General features: G+C 37.8%; 1 protein-coding gene across 1 annotated transcript in view; it reads left to right on the top strand.

The window, feature by feature from the left end:
- NELL2 (neural EGFL like 2) overlaps nt 1–19,249 on the top strand; it is a 123,949-nt gene that overhangs the window by 65,970 nt on the left and 38,730 nt on the right. Inside the window, exon 12 of the mRNA XM_019611217.1 lies at nt 17,353–17,475. Within this exon, the coding sequence (XP_019466762.1) occupies nt 17,353–17,475 (123 nt within the window). The remainder of the gene's footprint in view (nt 1–17,352; nt 17,476–19,249) is intronic.

The following is a 19,249-nucleotide window of genomic DNA, read 5'->3' as shown; positions in this document are numbered from 1 at the left end:
GCTGGAAAAAAAAAAAAAAAAGAGAGAGTTTTGCTTCTGGACATAGGGGTGCAGAAATTGTCACTTCCAGTGTTGCAGTGTAATCCACAGTGAGTAGCAGTACTCGGAACATAATCTTTCCTGCACCATTTCTTTTTCTTTAACTGTAAAAGGGAGAAGTTAGGAAATGAGAGCTCTCTCTTTTTCACACTTTGTTTCTAACAGTAAGGAGTTCTTAGAGTCTGCAGGGGATGGTTAATCATATTTAGTCCCAACACAAGTTGTTAGTTTCCTAAATAAACCAAACTGTCTTGGGACCACTCACCTAAGTAACCCATCAAAATGGAGCAGAAGAAAGAAAATCCTGTGGGAATTAGTGCAGCATCCTCCTTACATCACAGTAAGGCAGAGAAAGATGTATGCCGTTGCCCAGAGAAGTAATGGGTTTCCAAGCCCAGGACAATTTGTAAGGTTCCATTTCTATGCAGTCTCATGGGGCACCTATCCTCTTCTTTTTTCTACTTCCCAACCGGTGTGGAAAGTGATTCTGGTGAAAGTTGTACCAGGGTAAGTTTAGGTTGGATGTCAGGAAAAACTTATTTACAGAAAGGGCTATTAAGCACTGGAATAGGCTCCCCAGGGAGGTGGTTGAGTCACCATCCCTGGATGTGTTTAAAAACCATTTGGATGCGGTGCTCAGGGACATGATTTAGTGGAGGGTTGTTAGAGACAGGGTAGTATGGGTAGGTTGCAGTTGGACGTGATGATCTTAAAAGTGTTTTCCAACCTGACCAATTCCATGACTCTATGATTAAGTAGTGCAGCTGTGGGCTCTTGGCTTCACCTATGGGTGGGAGCTCCCATAGCAGAGGATGGGGAGGTGTGGAGAAGGCGGAGCATCTGAAGTGCCTCCATATGGGCTGCTCCATGCTTTATGCTCAGTGGTACCAGCTAGAGAGGCATTAGGGCTCTCTGTAGTTTTCAGGGCAGAGACCTGAAGATTGTAAAACCATATCTTCCATGACTCCCTGTACATGCAGTCTGGGTAAGATGTTAAATGACAAGACCTTCTGAAAGCAGTGTGTATGGGGCTGCTGAATCACGGCCTGAACCTTTGATTGATCACCTGAGGCGAGTAATGAGTCAGCCACGGTAGCACAGGTGAAGGCAATTCACCTGTGCTGCAGGAAGGGGTGGAGCCTGGCTCCACCTCTCCTAGACCCATTTAAGAACTGACTGCCAGTGGGGAAGGATCTCTCTGGAGATCTGCTCCATCATGAGTTCATCTCGTGAGCCCGGGACAGGGTGAGTGACTTTCTCTCATTTCTCCAATATAAATTATATTAGCCAAGCTCCTGGATATATATATATACATGCACACGCACATACATATATACATACACATGCACACACACACACACCATCTGTATATCTATTGACTATATACCATCTGTATATTCATTGATTATACATAGTGCAGCATGTGTTGGATTTACTGGGCTTTAACTGGGTTTATCCAGATAGAACTCACTAGCTGCTCCCTTCACCCCCCCCTCGCATATTTAATTCATTGATATGTTTCAGAGATTTTTCCAACAACATTTTTCCTAACGTGCTGTCAATACGTTCAGTGTTTATTTATTTATTTACTTATTTTTCAGTAGCCTCTCTCAGTAAACTGAAGTCTGATAATTGCTGCTGCATAAATTGCCAGGAAGCATTGTGGTAGCATTAAGCAGCACCTGAAGTGTTAGCTCATTGGAATACTGGCAACTCTGCGCATTTTCCAAATCAAATTAAATCACAAATCTGTTGCAAATTGGAAGAAATTCCAAGAACAGCATTAAAATAATTAAGGGTCTGGGGAGATTGACTTGACATATGGGGAAGATTTAAGGAGAAAACTCCATTGTTAGCTGTATAATGATGATGAGTGTACAGAAAGTAGGAATTGTGGTAACAATAATGCTAACTAGTAATTTCTTAAGGGGTGTCAGTAATGAAAGGGTAAGGGTGGAGGAAAGGCTTGTATCACTGTGAATCAATGATCAGTACTGTTCCAGTTAGTTTTTATGTCTGACCCACAGACTACAAATAATATTATGGGATGTTTTTGAAACAAAGACAGCTGGTTATAATACATAGACAAGGGATTGTCACATTTATCTCACCTATCTCTGTGCTTTCTTCACCTCATGCAGCCATTATTGTTTCCTCACTCACTTTTCCCACTGGTCACACTGTTGTGATTTATTTTACGTTTGGTTTGCCCACGGTAATCATATCTGTGTCACTCCTAAGATTTAGTTCCAATCATGTAGATGGCCAAAAACCATACATCTGCCTGGTTTTCAGCTAATGCCAGTGGATTATCTAATGAAGTTATAGGGGAAGGTAATATTTTAGGTCCTTATGAATATTTTTCAGCCATAGTCGTGTTTCATCTGTAAGGTCAGTAGGGTGACAGTCCTTGCTTCTCCTAGAGATTGACCCCACCTGCTTTGAAGAGAGAGAGAGAAAGAACCTTTAAAGTCTATTCTGGTGATGTTTCTACTTAAGGAGGATACCTACTGGCTTGGTTTTGCTAAGCATTGGCACGTTATGTTTTTGAGTGCATATCTATGTTTTAAGAAACATCTGTAATTCTCCTGTCTCCATGCTAGGTCTGGATGATGGGCTAATGAAACTTAGCAAACTTTAGCAAATGGAAGGTGATTTCTTTTAGAACTGCCAAATTTCCTCCTCTGCCTTTGAACATGAAGTATTAAAAATATAATCCTCAGCAGAAACTGGAGTTATATTTGGAGGCTTATCTTCTGCCCATCTTTCGAAGTCTCTATATTAGTCTTGTACATTGATGCTTTACATGCACCAATGTTCAATTTTTACTATCCTCTTAACCAGGATATATGCAGATCTGTTTCTCTGTTAGTTGTTGCTGTTGTTGATAAAGCAAAAGATTGGGTCCTCTCTCTTTTTTCTTCATTAATGTTTTGTCTACAATGTAAATCTTCTGAGGATAACAGAGATAATGAGAAAACAGAGACAGGGTCTTTTCTATGCTAATAGTCCCCATGTTATTCCCTGAGTGCAGATGCTCAACTGCTAAACCCAACAGAAGCCTGTGATTTGGCTGAAAAGCACAGGTCAAATACTGTTCATGATTTAAAACTACTGGAGGTTTTGCTGGCTGCCTGCTTGTTCCCCTCTTATTCTTCCTAAATGCAGCTATTTTTGAGGGGGGAATGCAGACACTTTTTTATTACCTTGGTACTCTGATACCCTTCAGCTAAATGATTCCGCTTGACATCTAGAAATTGAAGTTCACAAAGCTGCATCTGCTGTGGAATTTCCATGCAGATTTCATTGGTTTATTTTTGACTTGTAAATACATCAATTGTTTGGGACATAAACAGTGAGGGAAAACGCATCCTTTCCTGTATTGCACAGCAGAAGCAATGCTTAATGGCAGAGATATTTGAGAAAAAACCTCTGTTGGACTGCCCAGACTTTTCTTCCAAATACTCAGGAAAAAGTTTCAGGTAGGGTGAAGTCTGGGTACTTAAAAATATCATGCATTTTTAGTTATTTTTGTTCTAACTGTACATTTCATTTCCCACAAATGAATTCTGAGAAGCTGAAAGAGAATGTCTCTCCTTAGTTACAGTGGGAAATAAAATCTAGCTTATGTATGAGGAATGTGGGCTATGTTTTAGCACCTGCAACCCCTTCTTGTAAGATTCATGTAATTGCCTGAAATGAGAACTACTAGGGGGCTGATGTAATCCAGGCTTGAATTAAGTCATCCAGCTTCAGTGTTTAAAGCTGCACACTCATCCTTGGTTAATTAATGGTATAAAAATGACCTACTTTTCCACACACACATAAGCATCCACAAGTCATTGCAGAGATAATGGAAGTTGATAATGCTTAGTACATTGGTAAATGAGGCCACATTTTAATAAGTGACTAAATATGGCTACAAGATGCAACTTTATTCAACACTGCTGTGCACTCCTCACTGCTGCAAAGAAGTTTAAAAATGTCTATGATCTCAGATCAGTCATATAGTGTACCAACTTTGTTATTTGAAAATACAGTATTATGAGGCATTATGACAATAAAAACTGTTTTTTGCTGTCTTTTTTCCTTCACTTTTATGAGATCTGCAACATTTCAAGTTTTCCTTAAGTTCTCCAGCTTGTACAGCAGCTGAACTCTTTGACTCTGCTTTAATAAAGACTGAGAATAATTGTACAGTATGATGCAAGGGATAGAGAAATAATGAAGCACACTGACAGTACCTCGTTATAACATCTCTGTAGTGGCATTCAATTGCTTGAGTAAGGAAATGTTTTAGTCAGCAAACCACCAGAGAAAATATGATGAGGAGCTTTGGATTTATAATGATGTGGGCAAGATGAACCATCTGTCTTTTCCATCTCTGATTTTGGTGATTCTCCTCCAAGCTATATTAAAAGTAGCATGAACAAACATGCATTATAAAACGGTGTAATCCCAAACCCACTACACTGATGGTGTCTAGCTATACAGTCATGGTTGCTGTTAGCAATAAGCACTCTAGAAGTCAGCTTGTATGCACAGAGCATTTTCAACTCAAAGCTTATTTGCCTGTGATTTCCTTGGTACAGTTTCCATTCTGTTTTACAGTACGTCAGCTTACAAAAATCCTCATGCTCTCAATCCTCTTTCAGGATAAATTCTCTCCTATGTTGTACAATATCTGCTTTCTAGTTGTAAGATAATTCACAAAGCTAATAGAGAAGTGATCATTCAGACTGAGCTTGTTCCTGTGCTACTGCATTACTTAGATAACAACACAAGTCATTTTTATATATCTGCTGTATCTTATACAAAGAATATGTTGGCTTTACTTGGATTGGATCAGGTTATCATTGACAACTTAGTTTAGAGGCTGTTTTAATTTGGAACTAGACTTTTTTTCTTTTAAGAGGATACTCTTTAGGTCTCATTTCCTCCTTGGTTACTGACCTAGATCATAGCAACTGTTCATCTGGCTAAGCAATTACAGCAGGATTGATTTTTTTTTTTTTTTTCCTCAACTGATCAAAATCCAACACACTTAAAGGGTCTTTGGTAGAATAAAATTTGAGTCAATAAAAAAGAAAATGTATTCAATTGACAAATAAATGAGCGTGTGATCTTCAATATTGGATGATTAATTCTTTTACAGAAATTATTCATCTTTTTATAGATGATCACAAACTGCTAAAGATAGACTGCAAAGATAAGGAAACTAGGTAGACAGTTTCTTTGAAGTTGCAAAGATCTTTCTGGCTCAGGAGATGGGAATCTGATGCTGTCTCAATGAGAGAGTCACAAGTGAAGGCAGTTGGATGGCTTGCATTTACTATGTCTGAGTCAGCTGGTGACCGGCTCATGCCGGGAGAGCTTAGCCTGATCTCACAGGAACTCCAGCCAAGGCCAGTGAGAGTTGGGAGCAAGATAGCTTTTAAAAAAGAGCAGTGGAATTATTTAAGTTATTTATGTTGTAGTCATACACATTCAATACATCTACAATCAAAATCAATATAGCCATGTATATACGTGTGTGTGTGTATATACAGTCAATGATTCCTGAAATATCTTGTGGCCCTTGTTTTTTTTTTTTCCTTGAAATCTTTCAAGATCAGCCTGCTTTATGCTAAATGGCAAAAATGGCAAATTATTTCCTTGACTTGTGTTTAATACTGTCAGTCAACTCAGAAAGTCACTGTGACTTGGTATTTGTCATTGTCTGTTACAAATCCTGCCTGGATACTTTTTTTTTATCAATAATCACTGGTGTGAGTCTTTCCGACTGGTTATTTTTGACTTACAAGAACATATCTATCTACTTTGCTATATCAAACTGTGTCTTCAAATTAGCAGCCAAAAGATTTTGGATGCAGCTTTTTAGGTTACAATCCTCTATTCCAGCCATGTGCTTGAGGAGTGACTTTGCTTAACTGTGTGGTACAAACACACAGTGAAGGGCTTGACACACATGGTGAAGGGCCTGGAGCATCTCCCCTATGAAGAAAGGCTAAGTGAACTGGGTCTGTTTAGCCTTGAGAAAAGAAGACTGAGAGGGGACCTGATCCAGGTTTATAAATATCTGAGGTGTGGCGGCCCTAGTGGTGAGGCCAGTCTCTTTTCAGTGGTACGTGGAGACAGGACGGTGGGAAACGGACATAAGCTGCAGCATAGGAAGTTTCGCACGAATGTGCGCAAGAACTTCTTCACGGTGAGGGTGATGGAGCACTGGAACAGGCTGCCCAGGGAGGTTGTGGAGTCTCCTTCTCTGGAGATATTCAAGACTCATCTGGACGCCTACCTGTGCGACCTGGTGTAGGGAACCTGCTTTGGCAGGGGGGTTGGTCTCGATGATCTCTAGAGGTCCCTTCCAACCCCTACAATTTTGTGATTCTGTGAAACCTTTCAACTACAGCATGAACTTCTTACTTGCTAGTCCTTTTTTGGACACATTTTTTGCTGAAGTGCACCCTGAAATGTCTTGTTACACAATGTAAACACATTGGGCTTATACACTTCATTGACTCTTCTGGCGCTGGTGTACCTCTGAGTAATCCCAAAGAAAGGCCTGTATTTTTACTTTTGCTTTTTACTTCTGATCTACATGAAAATTTGCAGCCAGGCTGTGACTGAACAAATTCATATCATGAAAGCTAAATTGATGCTTTTTCTAGTCATCTTTTTCTAACTAAAACTAATTTCATTTAAAGAATCTTCTCTGTTTACCAGTTCACCCAAATGGAAGGAAGAAAGATGTGATGGCAGGACCAGCCTGTGGCAGTCAGAAAGAATAGGTGAACAAGAAGGGTCAAATACTGTCTACTGAGAAAATACATTGAACTCCATTCTTAGGCCTTTGCTCAGGTGATGCCCTGAGAAAGACTGGCCAAGTAATCATGATTTGAAAAGTCATGTTGATACAAAAGGGAGCATCATCATTTACTCTTTGCTCCAATATAATGTAATGCTGAAGTACTTGTATGAAACTTCACTTTTGCTAGTGAAGATACATACAGTGAGGCAGAGTATTTAAAATAATGTGTCTGCAGAATATGCTTAGGTTTTTCCTGAAGGCATTTTCAATATACAGAACTATTCTGTTTTATTCATTTCATTTTGTATACTTATGGTTTTTTTTTTAAATACTAGTGGTTCTGAGGCATCTTCGAGTTTGAACAAGAAAAGTGAAAACAAGAAATTTTAATTAACTTTCTGGTGCAAATAATTGATGTTTTTCTCCATCAAATCAGTGAAAAATTTGTAAGTCTTGGTATTTTTATTGAGAACTGAGAGTTCTGCCAACAAGCTTGGCAATAAAATAGGAGACTGTTCTACCTAAAAGGTTTCTGGAGTTTTTGTATGAGATTTTCTTTATTTTTCTGACAAGTATCCATACCATTTTACAGAGACTGCATCTGTTTCATACTGGCCCTACGTGCTATAATCTTTACACATCCTCAGAGGTATATACTGCAGAGAAACAGAATGAAGAATTGTATCTGTTCTATATATTAGAAGTGAAAGATATTAAAAAAAACAAAACAAAAAAACACTTGCTGTCAGCTAATTTGATTAGTCCATAACTCATGCTGATTTAAGTCAAAAGACACCAATGTCTTTTGTCTCTTGTCAAGGTATTTTTTTAAAATTGCTATGGATAGGCAATGAGAATTAAGAATCTTAGTGTTTCAATGTCATGTTTTTCATGAATAAGTTTTTTAAAAAATATTACTATGATTATTTGCATTTTATTCCCTCATTTTGTTTACATCTTTCAGCATGTTTCCCTTCCAACATATTAATAATAGAAGTGACTACTTGATTTAGATGAGAAACAGTATTTCATTAAAGTGCTTATTTTCTAATGCAAAATAATGTTAAAGTGGGGGACTACTTAACCATGCAATAAATGATGAATTTGTACTATCCCAAATATCTGTCTTGGCAGATATTGGAACTAATTTGTAAATACCTACTAAGTTAATGTCCAAGTCACATAGAAATGGAGATTTGGACTGGACTGACAAAGATAAGCAGCTCTGAGTCACATAGACCAATCATCAGGGAAAATATATTGTTAGCAACAGTAATTACAGGAGGTAATTGTGTCATTTACCCTGTTACAGACCACTAAATGTCATGAGTTTGGAACATAGCAGCTGTCACACAGTATTAACTTTGATGTTCAGGGTTTGCAAAATTATAGAACCTTTCAGTGATGGTGCATTTAAAAAATAAAAAATAAAAAAAATAAAGGCTTCACATTTTTCAAAGTAGGCATAGAATGGTCACATCTTTTTAAGATAAGAGGACTGATTTTTGGAAAAGTGGGCATTCATCAAGAATAATCCCTTTTAATTATTCATCTGTGTTTTTAATAAGTTTGGGATGTACACATATTTAGTAAGCCTTAATTACTTTTTTCCTAGCTCTTTAGAAGGTGGAAATGGATGCAGAATTCAACTTCTGTATACATAGTTCTATTGTTTGAGAAGTAAGTAGAGAATGTGTTTGATTTTCACCTGCACAGTTACTCCAGTCTGCCAGGAGTAGCTGAGATGTACTATTTACTTAGTACACCTTCCAGGGATTGAGCTTCATGTTATTTTGAAGCCCTCCACACAGTATCTCAACTTAAATTCTAATTTCTTCAAACAGGGGTATGTGAAAAAGGTAGGATTGCAAAGGTGAGCTCACCCTGGCAACTTAGGATGTAGCATTGAGAAAATGGAATATCTGGTCAGGTCTTGCTTTATTGTATGTATTAATTTCCAAGTGCTTTTCTTTCCAGGGAAGGCATCTCAGATGCAGTCCTTGTGATGGATATGTTTGTTATACTGTTTTGGTGCACCTACATAAACTGCCAAGGAGCATCTGCCCTAGGGAAAATCAGAACCATCACTAGAAACAGTATCAGGGGTGACCTGGAATCAAAAAATCAGTATCATTCCGCTTTGCCACCACTTCAGCATATGTTTGTCCTCATTTTCGAGTTGAGAACTTTTTCTCCAACTAGGTGAGCAACACTGAAGGAAGACCTATTCCCCATTGAGCTCAACCACTACAGATGTCTTAGCAAAAATAGTACTGTCCTGTTTGACATCCAGTGAGTCATCTGAAAGCCTGTGTCACAGCACCTCCAGGGAAATGAGGTGAACTATCTCATGCATAGAGAACTCTCTGCTGCATAAAAGGATAGAAAACCATTTGTTTCCCAATTTCATAGTAACTTAAGTTAATCCAGAAGAAGAGATCAGGATCAAAGCAAAAGCAGCATTTCTTCCAGCACTGTAGTGCCTTCCATTTTCTTCATCTGACAAGCACTGTCCATGATAAAAGTAGTGTAAATTGTTGTAATTTCCAAAGAACCCTCTGAAAAATGAGTTAACGAACTCTGGACATGTTTATATCCCCAAAAGAATGGAAAAGGAGCACTACCTGTCTCCAGAGAACTCTGACTACATTTTTAGTTTTGAGTACAACTCTGAATGATACTTGATTCTTTAGACATTTTTCTGCTGTCCCATTGCATATCTATCCTTCTGTTATCTTCATCCTGACAAAAAACAGTGTTGCTCATCAGTGTTTTGTGGAGCCCCTTGGTTATGTAGATGGTCTGCAAATTGTTACTTGCAAAATCCAGGAACAGACAGCAAGTTATGAACTTCAGCAGCAAGTCTGAGAGACACTTCTCTGCTTTATTTGTATAGCAGAAACGTGTAGCATGGAGGCCAAGTGTCCAATATAAGCATCTGTTGGTGGTGTCAGACTTGTGTAACATGGAGCCTTTAATTAAGGGAACAGTAAATGAAAAGGGTTAGCATTAGGGTAAGAAGTAAAATAAACATTTTTTTTTGGCTGAGGAAATTGCAGTAGGATACTTATAGCTCTAGTCTGGCAGTTCTACTAACAATAAAATATGGAGGTGTGCTTCAGCTGCAGAATTTGCTATCATTGTCACTTTTGACAGCATAATAGAAGATTGTGAAAGCACCTGTTTATTGTAAGTACGTAGGATATTTAGTTTACAGTACAAGTTGGAATTTGAAAAGATTACCTTGGAAAAGATAATACCCATAGCAAGAATAAAATAAATAAAAAATAAAAGAAGAACATATGGAGAAACATCTCATGAAATGAGACATGAAATATCTTTTAAAACACAGAAACCTTATTTTAAAATGTCAGTGATAAAAGAGACAAGATATTAGAAGATCAGTTTGAATTACAGCAAAAAAGAAGTGCCTGACAAGGTCACAGACCTTATGTCTAGACTGAAATCTTTTAAGGTGGGATTTTCAAAATTATTTTGCATTTACATTACAGTTTTACCATTGAAATCAGTGAGAGTTACAGATTTTCCTTTAGGCAAGAAAGGCTTATGCTAAGTTATTTAGAAAATCCTTCCCTAAACGTTTCTGTTCAAGAAGGAATATACAAAATGGCAGACGTGGAGGAAGCAGGAGATAAATTAAAGCTTACTTTACTTTAGCTGTCATACTAAATATTATTCAATATATTTCCTTTGCCTAACTTGTTGAAATGTGTAAAAATTCTCAGACTGCTATGTGAGGTAATACTGACTAATTGTACCATAGAACCTGCTGTGAAAAGAGTTTGAGTATTTTACAAAAATACATCTTGTTCCACAAAACTGGAATTTGTTATTATAATACAGGATGAAGAAACTTAACTGGGTTTAAAAAGGATTAAATAATTTGTTAAAATGTGATGGGGAAAGATGGAGGGAATAATATTAGTCCTGGAAAGATATATTTTAGCCATCAAATTGCCCATTGCAGTGGGGACTGAAGATGACTTTGTTCCTCCTGAGTTCCAAGAGATCTCAGCACTGATTACATGATGAATAGATATTACAGGAAAGAAGGGATGGGCCAACATTCAACCTGCCTGCTGGGCTTCTCAAGTTCAGTCTTTGGAGTCTGTATACCCTGATTAGAGCCATAAAATATGTTATTGGATTTACTGCTAATGGACAGTTTGAAGGGACTTACAGCTAAGAGTTTCACATTTCTTCAGTCTAGGAGGAAAGCTCAGAACACAAAATACGAAACAAAACAAATCAAAACAAAAAGGCAAAAAAAAAAAAAAAAAAGCCCAGAGAGATCTTGTACAAAGAACAACTGCATAACATTTTGAAAGGAAGATTAAGTTTTTAAGTCCAAGCAAGAGAGTAAGAAAAAACATCTATGTCCCTTGCAGGCTTTGATGTGTGAAATAGTTTTCTTTAGATGAGCTGTGAAATAATACATAAAATGGAAAATCTTAAAATGCGTTTTCAAAACACAAGTGTTTGGAAGCAGGAGATGTTTTAGGGATGGATTTCATTATTACATTCAGTGTCAGTATTTCTCTTTTTGTGAAACATATTATGCATAAAGATAATATCAAGATATTTAAAGAGGTAATTAGTTAATCACACAATCAAAGCAGGATACAAGACAAGGTCGACATCATGGTTTAGTTTAGCTAACCCATTCAATTGCTATAAGCATCCAACATCAGCATTTCTTCTGTGGTTTAAGGCGTCTATATATTGTCATTTTTAAATGCTTCTTATGCTCTCCTTTTTTGTGTGTGATATCCTTGAAGTCCTTGGAACAAAATCTCAAATCAGATAATCATCAGTTTTGGGATCCTCCACATAGAACTGTTTTTACATAATCCAGTGTCCAACAATTCCAACATAGTTCAAATGACAGCTCTGACTGCACTAAACTGAAATAGTTCAAGCTGCATATGTGAAACACCAGAGTACCAGCTCAGTCCCTACCTGTCTCTGGTCTCCTCAATGCCACAACCACTTCAGAGCTTTCTGCAAAACACTCCTGACCTCACAGAGAGATGCAAGGAGAGTGGATCTGTGCTTTCTCTTGTTCAAGTGTTTTTCAGCTGCTTTTAACCCTTAGTCACTAACAGCCCATAATATAATCTCCCCTTCATAGTACAAATGCAATGCAGTCCTGGAACTGTTTTTTGTAATGGATATGAAAAGGATCATTGGATTTTGACTTTACCCTTAGTTTCTTCCTAAGATTTTGTCACAATTTTCTTGATTTCCCTTTTTTTATCATCTTAGGACCAAATATAGAATAAGTAAATACATTAATATAAGAGAGGAATAGACATCTGGATGAGATGATGGCAGCTGTTCTCCTTGAAGAGCAACAATGGGCTAAATAATTACAGACAGAATAAGCGTTTCAGAAAGCAAGATCATCTCTAAACAGACCTTGAAAATAGAACACACTATCCTACAGCTATTTTTACTATCAACATTATTAAGATAAAAAGTAGGAAAATTCTAGACGTAGATTTGCAAAAAAGAGTTGTTTGTGCCTGCACTGAAGAAAGAAAATCAAGACCAGGGGAGGGATGAATATATGGGAGTGGATGAAGATGAAAATCAATGAAGTAACAAGATTAGCTATGAATTGACTATTAGAGGGAGACATGGATTTTCATATCCCCTGCTTGAACAAAGGACAGCTGCTGGTGGTCATTAATTAATGATTAATGACTTCTGTGTTAACTAAGATAAAGAATATGATGGCAACTGTGAGTGATTAAAGCTTGGGTTCCATTTTGCATCTGAACTAGGGAATGCCCATAGAAAAATGAATTGGGAAATACTAGAGTTGAGAAATATCAATATAAAAATGTGACTTAAGTGTATGGGAATTGTAGCATAATCATTAATAATTTTATGCTACTTGCTCATTGAAAATACTATGCATATACTAAGACAAGTAACCCTGCTAATTAGAGTTTAAACTGTCTAGTATGAAGTCTTTGAAGAAATTAACCATCTGTCATTTCTCTAATGATACTAATGGAATATGTCTTCCAAACTGCCTATATAATTAATACTGATTTTTGTCTTGTACATTAATTATATGAGAAAAAGAGCTTGTAATTAAGATAAACTATAAGTGGACATTTAAGTGTGTTGGGTGCTGATAATTCAAGTGACGCATCTGTTCTCACTTTCACTGCCACATCCAATTCTATTGATTTGTACTGAATCAATGCAAAGGTGACAGGTGACAAAAAGTAATTTGAGTTCCAGAATTCAGAGATAGCATGAGGAGAAAATACCTAAAATATTCTGTTTGTTTAAAAGATTTTAATTTAATTCACAAGCTCCTCCACTCAAAATTGGTTATCTGTTGCATGGTGTTACAAGATTACAAATAGAGAAGCTTATTTTTTATATATGTAGGAACTTCTATGAATTTCTATACCTCAAGCGATTATTTTCCAATGCTAGTAGTGAATGGTTTGGGAAAACTGACAGCATTATATTCTTTACTCACAAGTATGAAATGCAACTCAGTCATAATTCCTTTCCATTGTTGAGTTGGAGTCTATGTCAATTTATTTTGCATAGATGTTTGCAGAATTTGGAAGTGCAGGACAAGTATTGGGAAGTTGCAGTATGCAAGTGGGAAATGTTTACAGATTTTTTGTTTATTTTTAATTGTGAAATGTACAGTAGGAAGGATAGTGGCTGATGTTGTTCTGCACTTTGAAAATAAAAGGAGGAGGAGGTACTAAGTTCTGCAAGAACCTCTGCACAGATAATAAAAGCAGTAGGACAGATCCCCATCTGCCATTGCACTGTCATATGTCATAGGATTCAGTGGGTCTGTATGAGATTATGCCAGCACCGCATCTCCTGAGGATGCAGTACTTTACCCTTCATATTCCTCTGAAATGACATCTTTGTCGAGGAAACCACATGAATTGTTCTGGAGTAGTAGCAAAGTAAAATAAAATTCATCTCTTTCTGTGCATATATGTATGTGTGCTTGTATAACTGATTTGTTGCACATCCAAATGCATGAATTAATTACATCATCACATAATTTTTGTATCCCTCTAAGTCATCTGTGTCATAATGGTCATTCTGTGTTTTCTAATGAATGTAAATATCAACCCATTCTTACTATTATTTTAGCGTAGAGCAGTAGCACATTTTGGAGGTGAAACTTTCTTTATCTAGAAAGAGATCATTCTAGACATAATTTATTCAATATATATATATACTGTGTTTTAAATTTCAGTTGGTTCTCAGAACAGAGATTTTATTAATGTTAACACTGTTGAGCAGAGAGTCCTGGGCAAAATGGATTTTAGATCTATTAGATAATATAGCTTTAGAGGTAATCACTGAGATTTGGTTTCAGTTTTATAGAAAGTTTATGCAAATGTGGGTGTGTTAATGGTTAAAATCTCTCTCCAGAAGTCATTTTTATTTCCTTGCCACTGTACTACTCCTACACTGGCCCGGCCCCATCATAATTATGGTGTGCAGTGAAGTAAGTATGGATATTTATTAAATGTGTATCACATTATTTCCTAAGTTACTTGAAATGAATGACCTCACTTTTGCTTCTTGGAGCATCAGAAATATATTTGGGCCGTACTGACATTCTAAATAATGCAAATGATGTTTCTATCCTGTTTTTCGAACTTTAAAAAGTGGAAGTCATATTCATGGTTATCCTTAAACAATTCTTTTATTAATTGCTTTTTTGCTTCTTTATAATGCACAGCCCAATCTGCTTCTACAGGTTCTAGATTGATATTTAAGATTGCTGAACTCATTCCATGTTCTCTCTGTTTAAGATGACTTTCTGAATATTTCAGCAAAATAAGAAGACAAAGTGTTAAATGTGAGTTAATGAAGAATTATCAACCACCTTTTTCATGACAATCAAGTATTTCTATCTTTAATAAAGCTAGATAGAGAATTCTGGAAAAAGCTCTTTCTGATAGTCTCTTCAACGTTGCTGCAGATGATATGCATACATTAAAAGAGTGAATCTTGTAAGGTGCTTTATGTGCAGGACTTTTCCCCTTCTGTATTTTAACCATTTATTATTAGTTCGTAGAGCTAGCCATGCAGTGCAGGCTGATTGCTCTGTGTGGTGCCCCTCAATATGTACGGAGGGAATATGAAGTACTATGTATAAATGGTTTTAACAGTGCTGTTGAACCCAAGCTCAGATGAGGCAGGGTAACTGATCTAGGTGAAAGGTAAAACATCCCAATTATTTTTTGATGGCATTTTTTATTCCTATCATTTTAAAATGTCTGTTTCTGTACTGGCCCAGGTACTGCAAGGTGGAGTCACCCATGTGGTGACATCCTGGCTGTGCTGGAACACCATCAGCAAGCTCACTTGGCATGGGTCCCTCATGGGCTTTCAGAACTGTTCTGGGCTTAAAGATGCTCCTCTTGGTGTCAGACCGTTCTCAGCTGCTTTTCTCTAATATACTCTTGTCCACAGGAAAGAGCTGCTATGCATGCTGGGGATGCTGCTGCAACCCTAAGGCATGAGGTGGATGGTGACATTTCTCATTGAGCATGATACTTAATTTGCCAAATGCAGTGATTTGAGCTGAGTTTACCAGTGTGATGTATTGCTGTATATACCCCCCCCTCCTGAGATCCCAGAATAATGTCTTTGCAAGATATTTTGGCCTGCTGAGTGCATAATGTTTCTTACATTTCCATAGCTATTTTCCTTTCATACGTTACATACAACCTTTACAAATGAGAAAGCAGTGTATGTTTTATATTTAAATGGCATATCACATATAAATAATATCATGATATTAACACAAACAAAGCCAGAATATGATTACAGCACAGATAATACTTTTAACCTCATTTGCATGAGCGTGACATTCTTTAATTTTATGACTGATCTAATATAAATACTACTTCAGCCAGCATGAGAGATTTCACTGTGGTGGGAGGCTGGAGTCAAATATCATAACTGGATTTGAGGGGCTGGATCATTTGTGAACAATATCAGTTTTAGTTATTAATGCTGAGAACAAAGTAATTATTTCTCATGCTTCAGGGCGTAGGCCTGCAGCCTCAGCTTGGCTGTATCCAGTAGGGACTCAGTCCCTGTTTGGAAGAAGGACATCAGGGTGGTGCTATAAAATAAGCAGAAAAGCCCTAAACCAAAATAAAGTAAACTAAAGAACCCCGTGAATTGTTTGAAATTGATTATTTACATTTTGGTGATTTTCCTCCTGTTAAACAATGGGTATTTGTTTTGCTATAGGACACTTTATGTCTACTGATGGATTAGGGATGTGCCATTCTGCCAGTTTTATACTCCCGTGGTTTATGGCTAGTATTGAATAGCAAGTCGAATACTTCCATAGTGATTTGCAAGTGTTAACAAATTCATTTTCCTGACAGTCCTGTGGGATATGCACAGACTTCAGTTCTTTATTATAAAGCAGACGACTCAGAGCAGTGTGACATAGCCAAGACTAGGGAAGAAAGAGCATCTAGTTTCAGATTTAAGACATGTGTCGTAGCCAGAACTGCCGTAAGCTGCACTAATAAGATTTGCTAAAACCTGGACAGAATGGTGGCTATGAAAACCTCTAATGCAGACTAGTTCATGTGTGATGATTCAAATTATGTAGCTTTATGTTCCCAAAACAGTTGATTTTACCGAAATTAAATTTTTGGGTGCTCTGAGATTATTTATGTTTAAGTAAATACTGTTGATTTAAAAAAAAAATAAATACACGGAATAATTTCAGAAGATGGAAGCATTTCATTCATGATGCCTACAGACTATGATACTGCATGTTGAATATACTCAAGCAATTCTTCTGACATTTAGAAAAGATGCTTCAAAGCATCTTCTTTTGAAATTGCATTTTCCATTTTTTTAAAGAACCACAAACTAAAACATTAAAATGTTCACCAACTGAAACACTTAGATCATGCTTCTTTTGTCCCTCACTCTGAGGAGCAGCCTGTCCTTTGTTTCCTGGTTACTTTCAACTAACTAGTTAGTAGAGTACACACTGAAGTGAAGGAAAACAAGGACTATGTTTTGAAGTCCTGACTTCTGCAAACTGTTCTTTGCAGCTTGGAGTGTGTGACTTGCACCATTGGCCATCTTTCTGAAGGAAATCCTATGAATCTCACACAGGATAAACCTGCATGTATAAATTATGCAGCAGAATTATTATATGGATCTTCAGTATGTTAGCCAGTTCTTTGACAGATGTTTACGAGAACCCTGTAACCTATGTGAAAAGTGTAATGATGGTAGTTCTCCATTAATGGAAGTGGAGTTGGGCTCCAACACATTTCCCACATAGAATTATGTTTTAAAAACATATAACCTGGTTACTCCATTGTTTCATGTTGACATAGCCAAGTTATCACTAACTACTACTTCTCTCTTATTAAAAAGCTTCTGTGTATTTTAAAACTTTAAGAACATACCATTCTTTTTTCATTTTCTAGAGCATGATGAGTGTGTAACGAACCAGCACAACTGTGATGAAAATGCACTATGTTTCAACACCGTGGGTGGGCACAACTGTGTTTGCAAGCTGGGTTACACTGGAAATGGGACCGTGTGTAAAGGTAAGTGGCTGAGAACCTGGGGATTCAGCATTCCTTGAAATCAGTGAGGTGCTTTGCTAATGCAAATCTGTTGACGTACCTTGAAGAAGACGGGCAAAATGCTAGGCTAGGCATTTAGGTCTTGCACCTACTAGAAGATCTTCACAGGTAGGTACACAGTGACCCTGCATATGACTGAGTTCATAGTGATTTGAGGATGGTGCATAGACTTGGTGGAGGCACAATGCTGTTTTAACTTCTGTTGTATTTCACGTCAGAAGGGGCCCAAGTCCCTGGGAGTCCTCAAACTCATAACACAGGATGGAGACAATACCTGATAACAAAAGTAGTGCAACTGCAGGGAACTGGCTCAGATGTAAGAAGTGCTCTAACTGCAGCAATTGCATACCAAGAGTTCCCACTTCATCTCTTAGGTGTCACACTCCATGGAGCCTCAGTTAGCATTGATAACAACACGTAGATTCATTCTGCTGCCGTATTATTAAGGCCAAGCCCAGTATTTCTTTAATTGCTAAGCTTGCTTATGATCTTAACAGTATTTTTTTCTTCACCTGAGCCACAGTATGATTCTTCTAAATATTCCTAACATAATGACCCATCTGTAAAACATCTTAGCATAGTCAACTCCCAGCCAAACACAGAGAAAGAGGGAGAGATATCAGTAAATTACCCCTTTTACACTGAGTTCTCTCCTCTGGGAATGGGAAACCCAAGTTAGCCTGGAGAGGTTCAAACCACAGCTGCTCCTCTCAGAAGTGTCCTTGGTCTTTGAACTCACAGGTGAAGGTCTGTCAGCTCATGAAAAAGTAATTGAGATCTCTTTGGGTCGAAGACAAAGGTGCATAACCCTATAGCACTTGTGTTTCCTGGACAGGAGCTCTGAGTGCAGATCTTACATTTCAGAGGGCTCATGGCCCCACTGTGGCAGAAAAGTGCATCCCTCCTTTCTTCTTTTGTATTAAAAGAGTGTGCAGGAGGTCTTAGACCCTATGTATTCCCAGTTGGAAAGTGTCCTTCTCTGCAGCCCCGGCTTTGGCGCAGGTGTCTTTCAGGCAGAGCTGGGTGTGCTTCTCATCCCTGAGGGCTGTGGCCTCACTGCTCTGGGCCCTCTTGCACCAGCACCCCATATAAGGTCTCACCAAGAGGCCGAAGCCTCAGAAAGGAGACCAGGAAGGCTCACATTCCTGATACCCATGTCTCAGATGGGGCTTTAGACCCCATCCTGGGGCTGGTTACAGATGCAGGGCTAGGCCCACTGCCCCCAGAGCTGCACACTTTGGGCTATGTACTCAACTCTTATTTTCTGTTGTTTCGTGTGAGCAGAGAATTGCTCATTCCGTATTGCAGATCAGAGCAATTAAACAGATGCTGTGTTGTATATCAGAACCAGTTGCATTTTTTTTTGCCTGCAGAGAGGTTTCTTTAGTGCATAACTATATCTGGAGAATGCTGAAAAGCCTAAATATTCATAACTATATCTGGAGAATGCTGAATTGCCTAAATATGTGAGCGCAGCTTCTCAGATTGCAGTGTACCAACAAACAAATCCAAGGATTGGCTTCAAATTGTAAATGGTAAATGTTTTTGAGTTTTTCAGAATCTCTGGAGGCAAATGACTATCTTCCAATCTAATTTCTGAATGATGGAGGAAAGTAGCCAGCTGATTCAGTGCTCATTTGTGCCTGCTATGCTCACGCTTTTATTTAGGATGCTAAGAACAATGTTACCCTAAGAAGAGTTCATTCGTAGAGAAGATGCTGCCCTTCACTGCTTC

The sequence above is a fragment of the Meleagris gallopavo genome, chromosome 1 (genome assembly GCF_000146605.3).
Source record: "Meleagris gallopavo isolate NT-WF06-2002-E0010 breed Aviagen turkey brand Nicholas breeding stock chromosome 1, Turkey_5.1, whole genome shotgun sequence".
Classification (NCBI taxonomy): Eukaryota; Metazoa; Chordata; class Aves; order Galliformes; family Phasianidae; genus Meleagris; species Meleagris gallopavo.
This window is presented reverse-complemented; position numbering and strand designations above follow the sequence as displayed.